This window comes from Amblyraja radiata, chromosome 17, assembly GCF_010909765.2.
Source record: "Amblyraja radiata isolate CabotCenter1 chromosome 17, sAmbRad1.1.pri, whole genome shotgun sequence".
In the NCBI taxonomy this organism is placed as follows: domain Eukaryota; kingdom Metazoa; phylum Chordata; class Chondrichthyes; order Rajiformes; family Rajidae; genus Amblyraja; species Amblyraja radiata.
Genome location: NC_045972.1, coordinates 38120471 through 38143061, shown reverse-complemented (window position 1 = coordinate 38143061; position 22591 = coordinate 38120471). Strand labels below are relative to the sequence as shown.

Below are 22591 nucleotides of genomic sequence, written 5' to 3'. Positions count from 1 at the left end.
GATATGGTTAAACTCTAAGCATGCTATAGTGAAATGCATTTAAATAACTGAAGCAAATCAAGAGGCTGGAGTTTTACAAAACTAAATTGGCAGTGAAATATACTCACCCATTTGTGTAGTTTTAATTTAGAGAAACAGGCCCTTTGGCCCACCGAGTCCATGCCGACCATCACATTTACATTAAATTACACAGACTAGGGACAATTTACATTTATACCAAGCTAATTAACCAACAAACCTGTGTAGGAAAGAACTGCAGATGCTGGTTTTAATCGAAGATAAACACAAAATGCTGGAGTAACTCAGCGGGACAGGCAGCATCTCCGGAGAGAAGGAGAACCTACAAGCCAGTATGTCTTTGGAGCGTGGGAGGAAACCGAAGTTCTCGGAGAAAACCCACGCAGTCAGGGGAAGAATGTAAAACTCCATACAGACAGTACCCATAGTCGGGATTGAGATCGAACCCGGGTTTCTGGCGCGGTAAGCGCTGTAAGGCAACAACTGTGCCACCATGCTGCCCATTTGGTTTTGGTTTTGTAAAACAAAAATAATCTTTATATTTTGGTCATAATGACATCATTTGAATGACCTGGCATACAGTTAAATGTTAAAACAGAGAAGTATATTTTGTGAATGTCTAATTTAAAATAAAATCGGACATGGCTGTACAGTTGATTTTGACAGCCAGAAATCCCTTGTGTGTTGTAGGGAAAGTTCAGATTTTGTTCCTGTAACTTTGACCTAAATAATCACCAGAGGCACAAGAGTTCGGATTTAATTATTCTGGTACAAGGTTGCAGTCTTTAATGGCAAGCTCATTTTAGACCGCATGCGAGGTGGAAAAACATAATCATTTTATTTTCCCTCTGAGCGCTGTTGTGTGGTAATGTCGAGCCCCTCTTTACAACTGTGAGAAAATATAAGTACCTCCTAAACAGATTAAATTTAGCTTCAGTTGGCCAAGTTGGTCATGAGGCAGAACTCCAAGAAAGGTTCTACTAGGATGCTCCTTTGGAGGACAAATCTGTCAAAGAATTAAACAACCCTTTGCCTCATTTTGTCTCCCAGGGAATCTTGGTTTATGACATTTTTTCCTTACAGTACTGTTCCCTCAAACAATGGTTAAGACTTATGAACATCATATTTATGAGGGTTACCTCCGAGGGTTGTAACTTGCCACTATCTGTTAAGTGTGGATTCCTTTCTTTTCATATGTTATGAAATGAGAATTTTTCCTAATTTTCTGAAGTAGTCTCTGGCCTTGGTCCACCATTTGTGGCATGGTGGCGCAGCGGTAGAGTTGCTGCCTTACAGCGCCAGAGTCGTGGGTTCAATCCTGACTACGGGTTTTGCCTGCATGGAGATTGTACATTCTCCGAGTGTCCTGCGTGGGTTTTCTCCCGGTGCTCCAGTATCCTCCCACAAAGGTTTGTAGGTTAATTGGCTTGGTAAAAATCGTAAATTGTCCCTACTGTTAGTGTATGGGGATCGCTGGTCGGCGTGGACTCAGTGGGCTGAAGGGCCTGTTTCAGCGCTGAATCTCTAAACTAAACTAATCTGCTTAATCAAAACTCTCCATCGCCTATGTTCACCTATTACCCACCATGTTTTATCCTGCCCCCCTCCCCTCCTACAATCAGTAAGATAGATTATATTCCACTCCAACTCAGAGCATACAGGGGAGCCTACAACAATGGGCAATGCTGATGCAAACACAAACTGTTGGAGCAACAACAGATCTGGCAACATATGCGGAGGGACGTGGACAAACAATAACAACTGCTTACTATTCTGCAGCCAATGCAATATTGTACATTAAGCATAATCTATAGTATTGTTAATACTGCTGAAAATAAACGAACTGTTTTCCAGTCCTTGATATTGGACGCTGTGACAGTGTGGTTTGGAAAGCAAAGAGAAATTTCATTGAAAAATTGTTAACTGAAGCAGATATTACAAGTAAATATGATAAATAACATTTTGCACACCCTCTATGTTATTTAGATGGCCTTACAGATACCCTCCATGCATTCAATAATAGCAATGTAATTTAATTACTTCCTTATCCTTAGTTTACATTGCAAAATTAGTCTTAATTTCTGCAGAAGAATTGGCACTCTTATACACCCTTATCTGAAATAAATATACTCTGATCTCTTCTTTTTATTTTACAGATTAATAGGTAACATTGCTTAGGTTTATTGATGTTTTTGCTTTGACCTTTGTTTGTTCGCAATACTTTTGCAAAGCACTCCACACAGCAAAGATCCTGATCATTTAGCAAAATCTACCCTTTTGGAAGTCAAGTTTCGGTGTTCATGGTGTATCTATGCAAGGGAATGGGAAGTACGTGCTTGGGCGGGGAGGGGGGGGGGGGGGATAGGAGGAAAGCTTGAAATCCTAAACACAATTGCAGGCTCTGCTCTATTCAGATAATTTGTAACCATTGCAAGTTCTTATGGCATGAACGAGTCTTTTACTTAATTTTCGGTTACCAAAGCATCACCATCTGATAAGGTAGCTCTGGCCACTTAGATATATATCCAAGTCCTCTAGAGAGGAAATACAAGCCCATAATTCACCATTTAGAAGTTCACTTTGATCTACATGCCAGACTACTATGTAGACCTCCCCAGTGCCCGTCCAGAATGGGGACTTGGGGACGTTAAAAGATGACCTCAAGCAGACTAGGAGGCCAAAGTATTTGGAATCAGAACACCTATTGCCTATTATCTGTGCAGGTCGACCTCCCACATTGTACATTCACTCCTTTCAATTGGTATTAGGTTATGAAACATCAATAGAACTTGCTGGCATTTCCACTACAATAGTGCTTTACAATAATTCAAGTCACTGGCAACTAAATGAGCTTCTGCAAGGTATAAAAGTCTCCTTACATTGTACATTCAATGCTAAACCTTCTAACTTGAAGTACAATCGAATGGGCATCTACTCTTGGATATTGTTATTCTGAATTTAACTGGGCCGAAAGTTAATCAAATTCAAGCTAAATAATGGTACAGGTACTCGTATTTCAACGTTGCACACCTTGTTACAAAATGATTTGTATCAGTTTTACATTCAAAATCCAAGTTCTACCTATTTGTATTTATAAATCCAAACTTAACTCAGGGCACTATTTTAGATAAAAACCTAACCACACATCTTTTTATTGGGCGGGGTGAAATACACGGTTGGCAGATTGGAAAATGTGAGCATAAAGACTGTTAAACTTCCCCCTGGGCTTGCGGCAATCTATGCATAATCTCAAATTCCTCTCTGCACATCTCATTATATTATCAGACTTCAGACACGTAGCTACCATTATCAACATGACTCCAACCTTACAATCTAAGACCTAAACTCAAAACTACACAGCACAGAAACTGTCCCTTCAGACAACAAATCTAACTGACCATCAAACCCCTCTTTACTCATATCCCATTTTATTTTGTGTAAGAAAGAACTGCAGATGCTGGTTTAAATCAAAGGTAAACACAAAATGCTGGAGTAACTCAGCGAGTCGAGACCTGAAACGTCATTCATTCCTTCTCTCCTGAGATGCTGCCTCACCCGCTGAGTTACTCCAGCATTTTGTGTCTCCCATCTTATTCCCTTCTCATTACCTCAACACCGCCAAACTGATTAAAAAGGCGCAGCAGCGCCTCTACTTTCTGAGGAGGCTTAAGAAAGCTCACCTCTCCCCTCAGATCCTGTCCAACGTCTACCGCTGTACCATAGAAAGCATCCTGACCACCTGCTTCACTGTGTGGTACAGCAGCTGCACCACAGCTGACAGGAAGGCACTGCAACGGGTGGTGTAAACTGCCCATCACATCATCGGTGCCCCGCTCCCTGCCATGGTTGCCCTTCACCGCACACGGTGTCTGAGACGGGCTGGCAAAATCATTAAGGACCCCTCACACCCCAACCATGGACTGTTTGCCCTCCTCCCATCAGGGAGGCGGTACAGGAGTCTCAGGTCTCGCACCAGCATGCTAAGGAACAGCTTCTTCCAAAACACCATTACCCTGCTGAACTCACAGGCCCGGCGTTAGCCCCCCTCCCCCCCTTCTCATCAGTATTATTTATAGTTTACACAATCTACTGTTAAGCTCTATTCACCAGAATATAGCACGTTAATCTTTTATCTGTATATATTTATTTACCTATGTACATAGATCAATATATCCTCATTTGTATATATTGTTTTAATCAGCATTTTACTACTTTGCACTCTGATTAGATGCTAAACTGCATTTTGTTGTACCTGTACTTGTATTTGTGCAATCACAATAAAGTTGAATCTAATCTAATCTAAAAATTACCCATTGACTCGCCGAGATTCGACTAATCAACTGCATAATAGGAGCAACTTACAAAAGGCCAATTAACCTCCCAAATTGCACACTTTGGTAGGAATGAAAATGAAGCAAACTGGAGCACACCGAGTAAACGCATATGTTCACAGGGAAAATGTGCAAACTCCACACAGACAGCATAAAAGGCTGGGATTGGAAACGAGTTGCTGAAACTGTGAGCTGTGTATTGTGTACTGTAACACCCTCTCCAGTTCATTCCTTGTTCTTTAAGGTTTAATTTTAAACCAGCTCTTTCATCATATTTTTAGTCATCTGGCTTAATACCTTGCATAGTTTGGTGGCAGTTTTGTTCACATTTTTTTCCATGGAGCATGTAGGATGTTTACTATGATAAAGATCTTAAAAGGTAAAAAAAAATGCACAGCACAGCACAGCAGGCAGCTCTTTGACCTATTGTTACCGTACACCTGTAAATATGCTTTGTATTGGAAATCTGAGCAAGAAGGTAAAGAATTGAATTGAATACTTTATTGTCACATGTGACAAGTCACAGTAAAATTCTTTGCTTGCATACCGTGCCATGGTATGCAAATAGTCACCCATAAAGGGCGCTTACAAAGTAGAGTTGGGACTTTACCCCCCCCCCCCCCCCCAATTTGCTGCCTTCCTTTAGTTAGATGAAGAACAGCAAGTTGCTAAGACGGTTTACTTTAAAGTAAGAATATGATGCACACTGTACCTCAGTACATGTGACAATAAACTAAACTCAAACTCATGTTGATGGGAGGGTAGATGTTTTAAGCTGTAGAATGCGGTGTGAATCATGTAGATTGCTACATTGAGCTCCTCAAAAATTCTTCCAGCTGCATTCATGCAGGCAAATGGCATATATTCCATGGCTTGTGTCTTAGAGAGAATGATAAGTCTCGTATTAGATTAATACATTGCTATTACATCCCCGTGCCAATAATCTGCACGTCCGTGTCAATAATAGCATGTCCTGGTGAGCTTCTCATGAATAAATAGTTGCCCCCAGTCATCTCCTTGAGGGAGTGGTGAACTCACTGGATTAAATCAAATAAGATTAGAAGCCCAACAACAGAAGGACATTGAGGTTAATCTCTCCAGTGTAAAACTGCCTGCTTTAAGATTGAATGCATTTAAATTCTAAGTCACTTTCCAGCAGTTACACCCATCAACTCACAACCAAGAAATTGAAGATACTGGAAATCTGAAATAAAAACAGAATATGCTAGAATTACTCAGCATGTGTGAAAAGAAAACCTGAGTTACCATTTCAGGTCCCTGACTTTCCATCAGAAATGCAGCTTGATTTGATAAGAATTTCCAGTATTTTCTGTTTTAATTCTACTCTGTTCCCTAATCGTATTTGCAAACCGGCTAAAAACATGACCTGCACGAGAATGTTTGTTCCATGGATGAAAGCTCTAGCTTTATCAAATTTAATATTGCATGGCCGAGTTTTATTACAACGGTGATAAACACTAAACACTGGAATAACTCTGCGGGACAGGCAGCACCTCTGCAGAAAAGGTGTCGTTTCTCCAGCATTGGTTACTCCAGCATTTTGTGTCTATCTTCAGTGTAAACCAGCGTCCGCAGTTCCTTCCTACACGTGTATAATACAGAACAGAGAAAGCTGGTTCTTCTAAACAGACAAACCTCAGTGATCATCTTGCCCCGCGTCTTGTTCCTTTCCCGGTAAGCAGCTCGTTTCTGCTTCTGCTGCAGCACCCGCTCTCGTGTAGTCCGATACTCCAGTGCAAACTCGCTAATTATTTTACAGAACCTGGTAATCTTCATCTGCCGGGCCGTGGATGAAGGGTGACCAAGGTACAAAAGGAAAGTGTGGAACCTGCAAGAAAAAATATAACATTAATTGAGAACTCTTGTCAATAAATAAAAGCCTGATCATTGAATTCAACCTAGTTCTACAGCAAAGGCACGTGCTGGGGATTTACTTTCAATAGGTGGGAAGAACAGTAACAACTCTTAGGTATATCAGATTCCTCCACAAGAGAGCACCAACAGTCAACAATTATGTGCCTGTGATGTTCCAGGCAAGTGTGAAAGTACTGCTGATCAAGTACAGGAAGTATGCAGGGACACAAGCAACTTTATATAATAAATTGCTGACAAATGCTGGCTCCACGATATGAAGTGGCCTGAGAGAGTTATAAGTCTCTCATGACAAACTTTGTGTATGGTTTATTAAATAACATATATGACAATTCCAAATTTGTCATCCCTCGGCTGTACATTTCTTTTGATTATTTTATACTTGTTATTTTATTGATTACATTAAAAAAATAATACTTTGGTGCAAAAGGTTTAGATATACTGTGTGGAAACTGGTCCTTTGACCCAGCCAGTCGGTGAGACCAATGAATATTCATACATTGGTTGTATCCTGCATACTGGGGACAATTTATAAAAGGCAATTAACCTACAAATAGCACGTTTTTGTCATGTGGGTGGAAACCGGAGCACCGGAGGAAACCTAAGTGGTCACAGGGAGAATGAACAAACTCCATGCAGACACCACTCGTAGTCAGGATTGAACCCGGCTCTCTGGTGCTGCAAAGGGCCTGTCCCACATATGCAAATTTTTCAGCGACTTGCCGGCAACCGTCAAAGTCACAGCAGGTTGCCGAAAATTTTCAACATGTTGAAAATGCAGTGGCGACCAGACAAAGGTACGACTCTTTGGGCGACTATTCACGACCATACAGTAGGTATGTTGCAAAGCCTACCTGAAGCGTCGCTGAAAATCTGCCGCTGCGGGTGTGCGCGATTTTGGCGCCGTTTAGAGGGGGGCGGGTTTAAAACGCGATTTTCTCTAGGCTGTTCAAATCGAAGATGTTCAGCCTAGTTAATTATTAACGAAAAATCGCTGGAAGACCCCGTCGCAAAAGCTATTATTAATTTTAAAGGCCACGTATAATAGTTATAGTAGTTTAAAAATCAACCTCTAAACCCGCGAACACCAGCAACCGCAAGGTCTCATAAAGCAAATAGCAGAAGGTAGGCTGTATATTTTTACATTAAAAAGGGCTTCTAAAGATCACTTTATACAAAGTTTAATATTGCGAGTAGCTCATTTTGGGCCCATTATATCCCGCAGTATTTTTCTGGGCATTTGGGGGCACAAATCTACCGCAATGTGAACGTTCTAAACCAGCGCGTTCACAGGAACCCACTGGAAAGCTGATTTAAATGGACTTTAATTTACAGCAATTGAACACTAAATTCCTTCCATTTGGGCTATAAATTAATGTAAATGAGATTTAAAAATCATGTTTTATTGTGAATTATTTGTGAATATTATTTGGACATTTAGGCTATTTAAAAATGTTAATCATTTATTAAGAAATGGATAGATGTTTAGATCTAGTAATTGAAGTCTGAAATTAGCTACAATTAGGTAACTAACTAATTATATGCTTTAATTTCAGGTCATCCAAGTAAGATAATTTTATATTTGTTTCAGAATGCTTCAATCTATGATAACTGAAAATTTCATTCAGTTCTCTTAATTTTTAAGAAAGTTATGGGCTTTTGACTGTTCACGATCACAGCTTTTTTGTTATGTCCATAGAAAATCAATAGGGAACAAGATGCTCATTTCCCAGTATGAAAATGGCCATAACTTTTTAAATACTTGAGATATGAAAGTGAATTAGGTGTCAAATTAAACTTATTTTTATGCTTTATCTGATGGGATAAATTGCAGACTTGATTTTTAAAATCTCAAAATTTTGTAACATTGCTACATACAGGCGTCACACATGTTTGCATTTCAATCCCTCTTCTCTGGGTGCAAACTAGATCCTGGTAAACTGGCACAAATTCAAGCAAGCAAGATGCTTCCCAATACCCACCAGGCATTTATAGTGACTTTGGGCAGAATTAAGAATTTACTGCCGATTATTCCTAACATTATAAAACTTAGGGTTGTGGTCTGACGTGAGATTGGAAACTGGCTAGAAGTAAAAATAACTAAACATGAAAACTTTGTTGTTCAATGTCTTTCTAAAACTTAGACCAGAAAGCTGTACTGCGCAAGGGAAATAGACAAGTCATCACGTGATGTACTACTAGTTTTGTACTCGACAGAGCACAGGGTGGGTGGAGGAGACACAGGGAGGGGGAGCTGTGGGAGGGGAAGAAGGAGCTTCAGGGAGAGGAAAGGAGGGAGAGGAAGTGGTGGGTAGGGGAAGGAGGGAGACGGAGGGAAGAGGGCGAGGGAGCCATGGAGGAAGGGAAATGGAGCCCTAGTAATCAGAGAGAGCAAACCATGGGGTGAAGGGAGAGGGAACCGGGGCGAGGTTAAGAGGGGAGCTGGGGGGGTGGAAGGGGGTTGAGAGAACCGGGGGAGGGGGCAGGGAGCCAAAGGAAGGGAGTCAGATGGAGGGGGGGAGAGGGAACTAGGGGGCAGAGGAAGAGTGAATGATGGGGAAAGGGGGAGAGGAAACTGTGGGGAGGGGAGAATTGAGCTTTGGAGAGAGATGAAAAGAGAAAGAAAATGGAAGCCGAGTGCTGGAGCCAAAGACAGGCGAGAGACACATACACACACGTAACCCAATGCAAACTGAAATCAGGGTAGATGTTTTGCGCAAAGAAGAGTTGTGGAAGCATATTTTCTTTAATTCCAGGATGCATGGCATTAGAGCAGATCATATTTTTAGGATTTAATTGAATATGTTTGCAAAAAGTGAATTGTTTCAATGGGTATGGATCAAAGTTGGGAATATTAAGTTGGAGTGCACCAGAGGGAAATTAAGTTGAATGGCCTACTTCAGGACCAGGCTACACATGTTGCAAAAGAAGATAAGAATAAGGGAATGAAGGGAAACAGATTATGGAAAAATCCTCAATTGTTAATCCACTGAAGATTTACATAAACCTTCATTCACCAAAACACCAAGCCTGACAAGCATAAAGAACATTGAAAATGAAGTTCTGACCTGTTTATTATTCTACGATGTACCACCTTGAGGATTATTATCCTTTCTGTGCTGTCCTTTAGAAATTCTGTCATCTTATTTTTTAAAACAGGCTTTGTTTCGTGTTTAGCTATCACTTTCAAGTGATCCCACGAAGCCTTGCATTTCCTTTCCAGCTGAACAAGACTTTCTGCCAGTTGGTCAAATTCAACCTGTGAACGCAGACCACAGGCCATGTTATGAGAACAGCCCAAGAACAGCTTGGCATCGCGTATAACACTTGCAGGAGAGAGCAGAAATAGAACGTAAATTCACAGTGTAGGAATTACAGCAGCTGGCAAAAAATGTCACCCGGTAATCAGAAAGACTTGGCATTATAGCTATTAAATTCAGTAAATCAGTGAAGTTTTAAATCACGTACTTGTGGACTAAAAACATGCAAAATGATTCAATTTGGGGCCAATTTCATTTGCTTATCTTGGGAAAGATAACTTCTATTTTCTGATTGCAAGTAAATCCTCTGGCATTTGTATTAGAGTGATAACTAATCTATTTAAGTTAAAATGTTCTTCTAAAATAAACAAGGGTTGATTTTCAGAAAGTTACACTTCCACCAGAGCTCTTGTATTTTGGTAGGGCTGATAATCTGCTTCCCTCCTGGTTTGAATATTGGAATGGGAAGAGAAACTCCATGTGGATGCAAAGCCCCCAGTCCCAACATGCGGAGCACAATGATTCTGATCTGAACACTACATCACTAGCACAAAATCCTTCCCACATATTCCTACTCTTAACTCTTCCTCATTTGATTATTTCATTATTGCACTTTAGCTTTCTCATGCACTACTACAGATTGCAGCACAATCTTTGCACTATTCTTCGGCTTTAAATTTATCATTGCATTTATTGTTGCTTCTGCCATTACCATGCATATTGTTCACTCTTTGAGCTTCATGCAAACAGGGAATTTCTTTGCACCCCGGTCTATGTGACAATATCTGAATCTGAATCTGCAGGTGTGCAATTGCAACAGCTTGGATTTTTATGGTATTAATAATGTAGCACCTTGGGCGGCAGAGTGACGCAGCAGTGGAGTTGCTGCATTACATCATCAGAGACCCAGGTTAGAGCCTGACTACGGGTGCTGTCTGTATGGAGTTTGTATGTTCTCCCTGTGATCGCGCCAGCTCAGTGGGATTAAAGGCCTGTTTCTCCGCTGTATCTCTAAAGTCTAAAATCTAGCAAGATCATATGACAGGATTAGGTCATTCAGCCCCTCGAAAACATCCCAAGGCTGTAGAACATTAGCATAACTGGACAAAATAACTTGGTCCAGAGGTGGATTTTAATTTACATCTTCAAGGAGAGTAAGGTCAATGATAAGGAAGTATTGGGGTAGGATTCCCAGACATATTGTAGGGTTTAAAGCAGTGGTTCTTAACCTGGGGGCCGTGACCCCCTATGGGGGTCGTTTGGGGGCTTTGCCGGGGGTCATGAAGGGGACACAAATAACATCAATTTGTGGAGCCCATGTTTAGGAACCTAACAAAGGTACATATCACATACAGTATTTTGTTCGCGTATTCGCGTACTGGTGCCAAAAAGGTTAAGAACCACTGGTTTAGAGTTATAAATAACTATAAGGATGCATGGATAGGACAGGATTAGAGGAATATGGGCAAAACACAGGCAGGTGGGACTAGTTTTGATGGGGCATGTTGGTCGGTATGGGCAGGTTGTTCCGATGGGCCTGTTTCCACGCTGTATGACTCTATGACTATGATGCTTTGAACATTGACCAAACACCACACAGTAGCTATACTTCTGAATTAGACTGAATACCATTGATGATCAAAGTAGTAGACACATCACATGGCAGTTAACCTGTGTGGATCATGTTATCAAGCACTGAGCGCAGGAGGCCATCTCCCTTCTTGCTAGTTACCTTGGCAGATCTTGTGATTGCTGCAATTTCTGAATACACATCTGTTGTGTCTGGGAATTTCTCCACCACCAGGTTACACGTATGATACAGCAAAGATTGCCTCTGGATAGTATCCTTTACTTCAGACACTTTCTCCAAATAACTCAGTTCAAATCCTTTGGCCTGGGGGGGGGGAGGGAAATAAATGGAACATGTTAACTTAAAGCATGGAATTCTTTGGTTTTCTGATCGCAATCCCTTCATTTTGAAAATAGAATTATTTCTTACACTCGTGTTATTCAGAAAATTTCCAATGGCAAGCAGTGTTGCCAAAACTGATTTGAAAGTTTTATTCTTTGCAAGTTGCTCCATTCCAAGCTTCAAGTCAAATAATGGTTCGGCTATTTCCTATGATTAAAAAAAAATCAATAGTTATACTAAAAAAAATGTTATATTCAAACTTTCTCTTTAGAGGTAATTTTAATCGTGCAATTAGTCATTATGGTATTAAATGTGCAGCTGTAAGTATAAATATTTGTCAGTATAAATATTTAGCTAATGAACAGATGTACAAACTTCTTGAATTATTCCCTTCAACTAAAAGCCTCTCTTTCCAGACTTTAACGTTGCATATCCAATGTGCAATGAAAGATCATCATGTTCCACAATGTAATTTGCAGACTACTTTAATGTTTGGTAACTGACATATGTCTGCCAATTCAAATATTTCAATGTGGATGTTAAGAAGCAAATAAAGGTAAATGATATACAGTTAGATATCTAGAATTATACAAATTGTCCATTATCTCAAAAATCATCTAAAGTGCACTAGCATTTGGGCTTCTCTCATGGCTGCTAATTACTTAAAAGGGAACGAATTGCATTTTATCTTGAAAGCTTTAATCTATGAAGCACTGCATGCATACATACAGTTTTCTATATTTCTATGTTTCTCAATGCAAATCTTTTTCATTTCAACACGACACAGAATTCAGTACACCTGAGAGAAAATCCATTTGCTCGAACTGAGATTCCATTTATTTTAAAAGCTGTAGCATTCCTTAACATTGTATCATAAATATTCACCTTTTCCATGACCTCATAATCTAGTTTAAAAGCCCAGAGCTGCAACCTGGCCTTGATCCCATTGATGGAGGACAAGGTCAAAAGGAATTGCTCAGCTGTGCCCAGGGGAACACCGGGATTTGCCAATTGAGCTTCTTGGATCTTCTGCTTCTCTTCTTCGGTAGGAACCATGGTCAAAATTTTCTGCAGTAAGAATGAGTGGGTTGGAACAGGGTTAGCAAATGAGATCACAAACAGCGAATTATTTTGACAGAAATTCTCAAAGCTAACTATTAAACTCCATGGAGAAGTAAAACCTTCAATGTATTGCATATGTCAAGTTTTAGTTTAGTTTAGTTTAGAGATACAGCATGGAAACTGGCCCTTCGGCCCACTGAGTCCATACCGACCATCGATCACTCGTTCACACTTGTTCTATTTCATTCCACTTTCTCATCCGCTCCCTACACACTAGGGACAATTTACCTACAAACCCACTGGTCTTTCGGATGTGAAAGGAAACCAGAGCGCCCAGAGGAAACCCTCATGGTCACACAGAGAACATGCAAACTCCACACAGACAGAACCAGATGTCAGGGTCGAACCCGGGTCTTTGAAGCTGTACGGCAACAACTCTGGGTTCTGTCTGTACGGATTTTGTACGTTCTCCCTGTGACCACGTGGGTTTTCTCTGGATACTCCGGTTGTCCTACAACAAGTGATTGATGATTGCACATTACATATGTGAAGCAAAGTCTAATACAAAATGTTATCCTGAAAATGCTGGCAGATGATTAGTTAGGCTATGAATAAGGATAAATAAAAAGCAAAATAGTGGAAAATTTCCAAGATTTAAAAAAAAATCAAAGTTCTGGGATTACCCAGAACTACAGTTTATTTTCTGCTGCGGAATATTCCTTGAGATGGGAAAATGTTGTCATATTTTTAAAGATACGTCAGCACTGAAATACATTTCTTTCCAGCCTTTTAAAAAAAGTTTTCCACAGAGTGCTGCCAGCTTTGTAATGGCTGAAGTAAATTTGCTGAAATTCTCAGGGCACAGTAGAGATTAGTGAAGGCTATGTACAGATAGTTACATTCGACTGCTTTCAGAAAGGTATATATTTGTATATCCCTAATGTCCATTGCCACTCCTCAACCCCACTTGCCGATGGGATTAGTTATATTAGTTATATTAGTTATTATTAGTTTAAAAACTATTTAGTTAAAAACTATTGAACATCACATGGTTAAGTTTAGTCGAAACAGTTTTGTGGCTATGGACAACACAATGTCAACATAGGATTTGAAGGCAGAGAAAGGTTGTACAATTCATATCAAAACAATCCATTCATTTAGAGCGGAGATGAGAAAAAACTTTTTCACCCAGAGAGTTCTGAATCTGTGGAATTCTCTGCCTCAGAAGGCAGTGGAGGCCGATTCTCTGGATGCTTTCAAGAGAAAGTTAGATTGAGCTCTTAAAGATAGCGGAGTCAAGGGATATGGGGAGAAGGCAGGAACGAGGTACTGATTGTGGATGATCAGCCATGATCACAGTGAATGGCGGTGCTGGCTCGAAGGGCCGAATGGCCTACTCCTGTACCTCTAGTCTATTGTAAAACAGTCTATCTAAGAAGTGGAGCAGGTATTTTTCTAGGAAAATGCAGTGAGTGGAGGATAGTTAAAAAATAAATTATCTGAAGAGGCATCATATTTTTACCAGCATAGACCAAATAGGCTAAATAGCCGAAATCCAGATCATATATTTTCTACTTTACCCTCTCCATGAACTCCCAGGCTGAGCGATATATAAATGGGATTTTTAGGATAGGGTGCTGACAAGTGGTTGAAATCATGGGAAAAGTCATGGAAGGACGAGTAATAAAACTGGAAACTTAAGAAATAGGAATAAGGAACAGCTCGTTGCCGATTACATAAAAGCCTTCCAAGTTCATGATCAAGTTCAACAAATTGTGATAGTGATAAACTTTTCCGATTTACACCTACTCTAGACCATGCCTTTTCATTATGTCTCCCGTTTCCATCTTTCTTTGCCTGGCACCATCATCAATTTTGTCATTCAGTCACGTCTTTCATCTCACCTATCACAGAGCTGTCTTCTTGAGGGGGTTTTCTCCTCTCCCCATTTTATCTGCTTTTCTGGTATTATTTAGTATGTTTTCTTGTTCTGATAAAAGCCCATTGACATGAAATGTTGTCTCCAATTCTCTACAGATACTACCCAACTTGCTGAATATTTCCAGCATTTTGTTTATTCCCTAATCTTTGGCAAAATCTATATGTGAACTGATCTAGACCTGCACTTTCAGAGGGCCAATCAACAAACCTTGTGCCTTCTAAAGACCGCAATGAGAATCATGCCTGCATTTCACTAATCCTAAACTAATCCCACTTTATTGTCTTCATATTTCCCTCAAATCCTTCCCTATTCTATCGCTACCTACACACAGTTTAAAATGGACAACTAGTCTACCAACCTGCACATCCTTTGGGTTGTGCGAGGAAAGTGGTACACCTGCAGGAGATCTATGCAATTGTGAAAAAGAACAAGCAAACTCCACACAGAAAGCACCCGAGGACAGGACGGTACCTAGCGATTAAAAATACGAAACAGCAGCTTTACTGGCTGCACCACTGCACCATTCCAAGTCTAAATTCCTTACCTCAATGCCTTCTTTGTTGATCGCATATTCATCAAAGTTGAGAATGGCGTTTTTGATAATATGTACTGGAGGTAACACCGTAAGACCAATGTTAATCGCATTACTTCTCTTTGGATCCAGTATGATTAATCCTTGCTTTTTGGCATCTCCTCCTTTCTAGAAGTTAAGACATTACAATGTGTTAAGTCAACTTGTACATTAAAAATATCTAAAAATAAGTGCAATAGTTGTTGTACCATCAGCAACGCCCACCCCATGTCTTCATCCATGCTGCACTGCATCCCAATTACCTGACCTACTTGTAGATTTGGCTGCAAAACCAATCTATAGTACATCCTTACATTAATTATCAATATATGTTCAACAGATTCAAATGAAACTCTTATCAACTGCTTTGCAGAGAGGAAGTTGGCGAATCCTTTCCATCCCAATTTGCTGCGCATCAGCTTCCCCAGATCAGATTTTTTTGGAAGAACGGGATTACAGAAAAACTCATGGAGCAGCAGAAGAAATTGTTCCATGTGGCCAGCTAGGCCATGTGGAAGCATAATGCCTGTGTAATGCAGCAAAGTATATTTCCTTAGTAATCAAATATTCAATTTTTATAATAAGGTATTATTATCATGTATTATGAAAATGTCATCCTTTTCCCACGTAACAGTTCATTTTAGTTTTTAACCCCATTAATATATGGGAATCACAAATTAATCAGAACAAACAACATGAGCTTACAGTACCAGACATCCAGGTTCAATCCTGACTACGGATACTGTCTGTACAGAGTTTATACATACTTCTCGTGACCGCGTGGGTTTTCTCCGGGTGCTCTGGTTTCCTCCCACATTCCAAAGACGTGCAAGTTTGTAGGCTAATTGGTTTTGGTAAAAATTGTAAATTGTCACAAGTGTGTAGGATAGTGTTAGTGTACGGGGTGATCGCTGGTTGGCACAAACTCGGTGGGCCAAATGGGTCTGTTTCATGTTGTATTTCTAAACTAAACAACATGATCTATCTCAGAGATAACTGTGATGCAGACAAGTGGCTACTATACTCAAGGACTGGATCTCATTACTTGTAACATAATTGCTCCCTTAGGTGAGTTTGGTTAGCATGCAACAAAAGCTTTTCACTGTATCTCGATACACGTGACAATAAACTAAACCGAACTGAGATGTTGAATAAATGTTACATTTATTGGTTTCCTGAAAATCTTAAGCGTTTGTGTTATGCACCATGTGCCTTACATTTACAACATGACTAGCCCTCACAAGTCCCTCGTTTAGGATGTAGTTATGGAACATCATGAGGTCATGACTAATGGCAGAGAAGCGCAAGTTTTTCTTTCAGGCCAAGATTCAGAAAAGGCGCTGATCTTTGCAAGTGCACTTCCACAGAGTACGTACGTTACGAGTGGAATATAAGTTAATCCTTTTGCAGCCAACAATTCCTATGAATACAGCCATTTTCCAACCTCTATGTTTAACGTCATGGGTTTTCAAAGCCAAATGAAGAATCCCTCCATTGAGGAATATTGTAAAATAAGAGCGAGCCTTTCCTTTTCATGCTTATTCAGAAAATGAAATACTTGTGCACATGATTATTTGAAGTTGACAGCTCTACATGTGTATCTAATGAGTGGGGTTAACCCAGCCAGATGCTGCAGTGAATCACAGTTCGGTGCAGAACCAGTTACAGCCATTATTACCACCTCCAAGCCTTAGGACAATTGTGGCATCCTGTTGTATGTGCATGTGAGTGGATACTGGATGACCTCAGAAACAGGCTCTGCTGTAAGGCTTTTGTGGTCAAAATGCTTGTTGAAGCTCACCATCAAATCTGGGAAGTAGAATGACTATTGTGGAAGAAACTTCATACTGATCGTCTGGTCAGTTCCCGATTGACTTTAAAGCATCTTTCATGATGTCAAGATATTACAAGCTGCATTTATACCAAATGAAATATAGCTGTCATCCAAGGAGCATAAAGACCCATCCTAAGTTAATAAACTCAGTAATCAAAATATTCATACCCTTCCTGTCCGTGTTTGAAGTTTCAACTAAACCTTTAATTGACGTTCAATCACGTTATCCCAGCAGTTCTCATGGTAGTCAACAACAATCATAAGAGAACATCTTAACCTAATCGTCTACAACCTGTGCAAACACAGCAGCTCACACTGATTTCTTAACTCATTTACTCTTCAAGTAATAGATTGTAAAACAGACCACTAGTAATCCACAGTAACTCTGTTTTAAAAACAATTTTACAAGTCAGCATGACTTTCATTGGTGCTTAAACAGAACATTGGTTCTTCTGCAAGTTCCTCTCAACTACTTGAATATTTATTACTCTAAGACAGATATTTTTATACTTTCAAATATTTAAAAATTCATCCATTAACAAATGTAAAACCTGGGAGTGATTATTATGACATTTTATTGCTTCCGTGAGCATATTTGGGGCCAGGAATCTTAAGAGTTTTAATTTCCCCAAAGACCAAAATCATCACTATCAGAAAGATCTTTGTTCCAGTTAAAAACGTTTTCGTTATTTTAGTAGGAAATGATTCAGAGAGTGAGTTTAAGTGCAAAAACCAGTGAGTTCATGCGAGCTTACAACCAAGGCTCTTTAATTTTGCCGATGAGTTCACAAGGAATTTGCTTTGGGTAGCACTCATCAGGAATTCCAGCTACGTCTTGCGTCACTACAGAAGATGGATATGTATTTTAACATTAGTCAGCAGTGTGCCCAATTATATTTATTCATTTGCTAGCGCCCGCCGGGGGCTTTGACTTTGACTTCGGGAGAGGAATGGAGAGCAGGGGAGAGACAAGACTTTGCCTTCCATCACAGTGAGGAGGAGATTCACTGTGATGGATGTTTGTGTAAATTGTGTTGGTGTGTGTCTTGGTTCTTTTCTTGTATGACTGCAGAAACCAAATTTCGTTTGAACTTCATGTGAGGTTCAAATGACAAATAAACAGTATTGTATTGTATTGCAATCTCTTTTCCCTCCTCTCTGCCAGGGCATCGGGAGCTATAATCTGTGGTTAACCCAAAACAAGCCCTTTGTAAAAAGTTCTTAATGTTGACCGCTCTAACACGATGCATTAAAGCCACTGATCACCAGCAGGGAAATCATCCACATTTACACTACTTTGCATGCCTCTCCCAACCTCCACAGTCAATCTTACTGAATAAGCTGGCCTTGTTGAAACTTTATAATTGTGGTATATTGCACTGGTAACGGGGTATGTTTTGGCAGCATCCTACATAGATTTGTAATTCCATACAATGACATGAATATTTACATACTGTATTGACAGAATAAATTATTTGCATCACACTCTATGAACCCATCACTAACATTGGAATAAGGTAGAAACCAACAAAATCGCAAACAGCCAAGTATAAAGTATGAAGAAATTGGAAAAACAGTTTCTTGTGGATGGGTGCTTGATAGTTGGTGCAGGAAAAATGGGCTTAGATGCCTATTTCTATGCTATAGGAGTCCATGAGCCTTGGATAAAATAAAAGGAACAGATTCCGGGGCAATGGGATATAACAGCATACAACGCAGTCTACTGAGAAAACCAGATAACCGAACGAATAGGGTCGCCTCGGTCTATCAAATTTATTAGATGAGGTTCAATAAAAGGGGAGGAAAGGAAAAAATAGAAAAAAATATACAGTGATAATTGTGTATCTCTTTTTAAAAAGTATATTTATTTCTGTTTGTATCAAAAGATGCTCACTGTTACTGGTGGCACCAAAGGCCATGGAATTGCCCATTGACTCATTGACATTTGCTCTTAACTAGGTTAGTTCCTGCATATGTAAGTGCAACAAAATGTTTCCCTGCCATGACAGCACACTGATTGGCCACTGAGTAGCACACAAATGATCATTTCAGATTCAGGACCAGGGTGAGATGGGGGGAAGTGAGTGACACATGATGACCAGTAGTTGTGGAGCTGAAGAAGACTGGAGGAGGGAATGACTAGCTAGTCACTGGTGCTTTGAGGAGGCAACACCAAGAGACTAGTTGGTCAGATCTATGAAAGTGCCGGGGCTTGTGTCATTCAGGGTGTGAAGGTCAGTGTCAGGGAAGTACCACGTGACTTGCCAAAGTCAGTCCACTGGAATACCCAAATAATGTTTCCAGAATGTCGTAATTTGATTTGGAAATGGTTGAAAATCATTTTTTGGATGCTTAATGATTTAAAACAGCAGACAGAAACAACAGGCAGGGATGGTGTGTGTGTGTGTGTGGGGGGGGGGGGGGGGGGGGCAATTTGGACTAATAAGGAAGAGATGAGAGTGAAAGTGATAGAAGAGTTCTTCAGTTTTCTTTTAAATCTCGAACAAGAATTTACACCTGAAGGAGAGAATACAGACTCAAAAATTCCAGAGTAATTGGCATTGCTGCATGATCCAGGACTGGAACCTGCAACTTTAGATACACGTGACTTGGGTATTCCAGTGACCGGACTTGGTCAAGTCACATTGGTCACTTCTCAGACACTGATCTCCACACCTTGAATGTCACAAGCCCCAGTGTTTTGATAGATCTGACCGACTAATCCCTCTGTGCTGCACCAATGCCGAGCTAGTCATTCCCTCTCCACTATTATTCAGCTCCTCAACTACAGGCGGTCTTGTATCACCCGCCTTCTCCCTTCTCTCCCCCCCCCCCCCCACCAAAGTAAATCAGTTATGTATTTTTCGGAATGAGCTAGAGACTGAGAGTCTGCCTCTGAATTTGAAGCTCCACAGAGATCTCGTGACTGTCGGCTTTTGATTGCTTATTTGGATGACCCAGAGAAAAGTTCAAGTGCTTTTAACAGGAGCGGAGAAATTTTGAAACACGACAAATATGTCCCAGCATGCCCTAGCCACAGCCGACAGCGGGACTGGCTCGCCCACTGCGGAACCGGGAACCCGGCCAGTGAGTGAAGCTGCCGAGCCCGTCCCTGCTCACCCCATGGTGGACCGGAGTGGAGAGAGTCAAGTTGGACGAGGACCGGTAAGCAGACTGGCTGCTGGAGGCAGCGCAGTGACTCGACGGTGGGGTGGGCCGCTGGAGGCCCTGCGACAGCCTGGACCTGAATTTAGAACGTGGGCCAGATGTGGTCTTCAACGGCACAGAGTGGTGGAACAGTGGTGGAGGACACCAACGGCTACGCTTGGCCAGGCCAGCCCTACAACGTTGTCCTCACCAGGAGGACAGGCCTTCATGGTCATGTTAACAACTCTACACATATAACAACTAGGACTTGAAAATGGTGCCAATTCTGGTGACTCTGTATACAGTCTCAGTGTACTACTACAATGCACATGTACTGTATCTGAGATGCTTATCCAAACTGTATATGTGCTTATGTATAGTGATACTTGTACAGAATCCAAGGGGGTCCATTGTTACCCAGAGAGTGAGGAGTACCTGGAGTGCACTACCATGGAGAGTGTTGGCAGCAGCATTGCTAACATGTAAGATGCCCTCTTGGATCACCTTGACATAGAAGGCTCCAGGCCAAGTGCTGGTACATGGGATTGATACAGGTGTAATGCCCACTCAGTGTGGACATGATGGGCCGAATGGCCTGCTTCCATGCTGTATGACTCTATTTCCCATAATCGTAATCAATTTTACAATATGAAAAGTTTCAAGTATCATTCCAAAATCATTGCAGAAAACATTTATCGCCTACTGACCCTGAGAGCAGTATTTCAATATTTGCACATATAAACCTGTTGTATACAATGACATGTTTTTATTCCATTTGAAACAGAAAGTAGCCATTCAATTCCAAATTGAAGCCCCAGATTATGACAATCTTTGGAACGCAGCAGATTCTCTTTTCCTTTATTACAGGTATATGGAGTTTAGAAGGATGATGGGGGACCTCTTGAAACTTACTGAATAGTGAAAGGCCTGGGTTGAGTGATTATGGAGAGGATAGAGTGAATGTGGAGAGGATGTTTCCACTAGTGGGAGAGCCTAGAACCAGAGGCCATAGCTTCAGAATAAAAGTATGTACCTTTAAAAAGAAGATCAGAAGGAATTTCTTTAGTCAGATGGTGGTGAATCTGTGAAATTTGTTTCCACAGACAGCTGTGGATGCTAAGTCAATGGATATTTTCTAAGGCGGAGATTGACAGATTCTTGATTAGTACGGGTGCCATGGGTTGTGGGGAGATGGCAAGAGAATGGGGTAGAGGAGGAAAGATAGATCAGCCATGATTGAATGGTGGAGTGCACTCGGTGGACTGAAAGGCCTTATTTTGCTCCTAGACCTTGTGAATATATAATTCAACCCTTACCTTTGTAGGTAGTTCCTTGGCTTTAGATTCAAACAAGTGTTCCAATTTAGTGGTGTCCACAGTCACTTTATCCAAGGAGGCCCAGACTGTTCCACGGCCAAATTTACAGCTCCTGAAAGGGCCCTCTGGCTGCTTTAGTTCCTTCCAGAAGAGCTTAACAGTTTTTCTTTTATTTGCAAATGCAGAAACGGCTCCGTGCGGCGATGATAACTTAGATGATGGAGGTGGGGGAGGGAGAGGGGGGCTTGGAACTTGTCCAAAGGATGGCGGTGGAGGGGGAGGGGGAGGGGGAGGTGGTGGGGGACACCCGGGAGGTGGTGGTACATGTGGAACCATCGAACTACTCGGTAATGGAGCAGCTGGTTTATCGGCCACACCCGAGTCTGCATCCAGAACATCTGTGTCCTCCTCATCTCGGAGATCTGTGAAGTCCAAGTCTTTGATCTTCAGCTCTCTGGGACTTGCTTCAAGTTGATCCCACATGTATTCAGAGTCTTTCTTCAATGGCATAATTATGGGAGACTTCTCCCCATTCTTCTCATTCAGTTCTCCATCAATGCTAAACTGTTCCTTCAAAACCTTGATCTGAGGTTCAGCAAATCTCTCCACCGTGGCTTTTACATTCCCAGGGATGCTTTCAATTGCAGGTTTCTTTGGGCTTTCCACATTCTGATGGATGTCCTGCCTGGAAAAGTGTCTGATCAAATTCTCCGCGGATTCCACCAGAGCCTCCTCTGAGAGTTTTTTCTCAATCGCAGTAGGGACCTCTTCCTGGGTTACTTCCAGGTCGCTGGGCTCGGATTTTGCATACAACATGTCCAGCATGAATTTTTTGTCATTGGAGATAGCACTGCACTGATCCAAACTGGACTGACGGATGAGGCACTGTCCTGCTGCCAAACAAAAAGAAAGCATAGTAATGGCCCTTTGATGTTCAAAAGCAAGTAAAGAGATTACACAGTTTTTCAACCCAAGATTCAAACCCAAAACAAACAAATTCAGGATCACAGTAAAACAATAACATTTGCTTACTTCTGTGGTGACCAACATTGGAACAAACATCCGAATTTCCACACGCTACCATTTTGAAGTCAAGGAAGAAAAATAATGCTACTCTTCTGAACAGCAAAAGTACAGTGGAAGTGTTGCTGCAGGTTCCACTGCGTGGAGTGCACAAAGTGAGGAGAAACTAAACAGAGTGAAACATTTGTTTTGCACCGAGCACGAACGTGACCATCTGATCTAAACAATTTACATACTTTAACATAAACTTCAAATTACAAGTAATTTACTTTTCCCTGAGCT

The 22591-nt window shown here is 41.0% G+C and overlaps 1 protein-coding gene across 10 annotated transcripts in view; it reads right to left on the bottom strand.

Moving 5' to 3' along the window:
- The window catches only part of LOC116982780 (FH1/FH2 domain-containing protein 1-like), a 235332-nt gene that overhangs the window by 13914 nt on the left and 198827 nt on the right, over positions 1-22591 (bottom strand). For 8 of the 10 annotated variants that reach the window (XM_033036207.1, XM_033036209.1, XM_033036213.1 and 5 more), the window contains 7 exons: positions 21287-22179; positions 14963-15118; positions 12300-12482; positions 11502-11621; positions 11235-11396; positions 9311-9501; positions 6006-6198 (listed from right to left, as the gene is read on the bottom strand). In XM_033036207.1, coding sequence (XP_032892098.1) covers positions 6006-6198; positions 9311-9501; positions 11235-11396; positions 11502-11621; positions 12300-12482; positions 14963-15118; positions 21287-22179 — 1898 coding nt within the window. The remainder of the gene's footprint in view (positions 1-6005; positions 6199-9310; positions 9502-11234; positions 11397-11501; positions 11622-12299; positions 12483-14962; positions 15119-21286; positions 22180-22591) is intronic. The other 2 variants (XM_033036214.1, XM_033036208.1) reach the window with 1 other exon arrangement.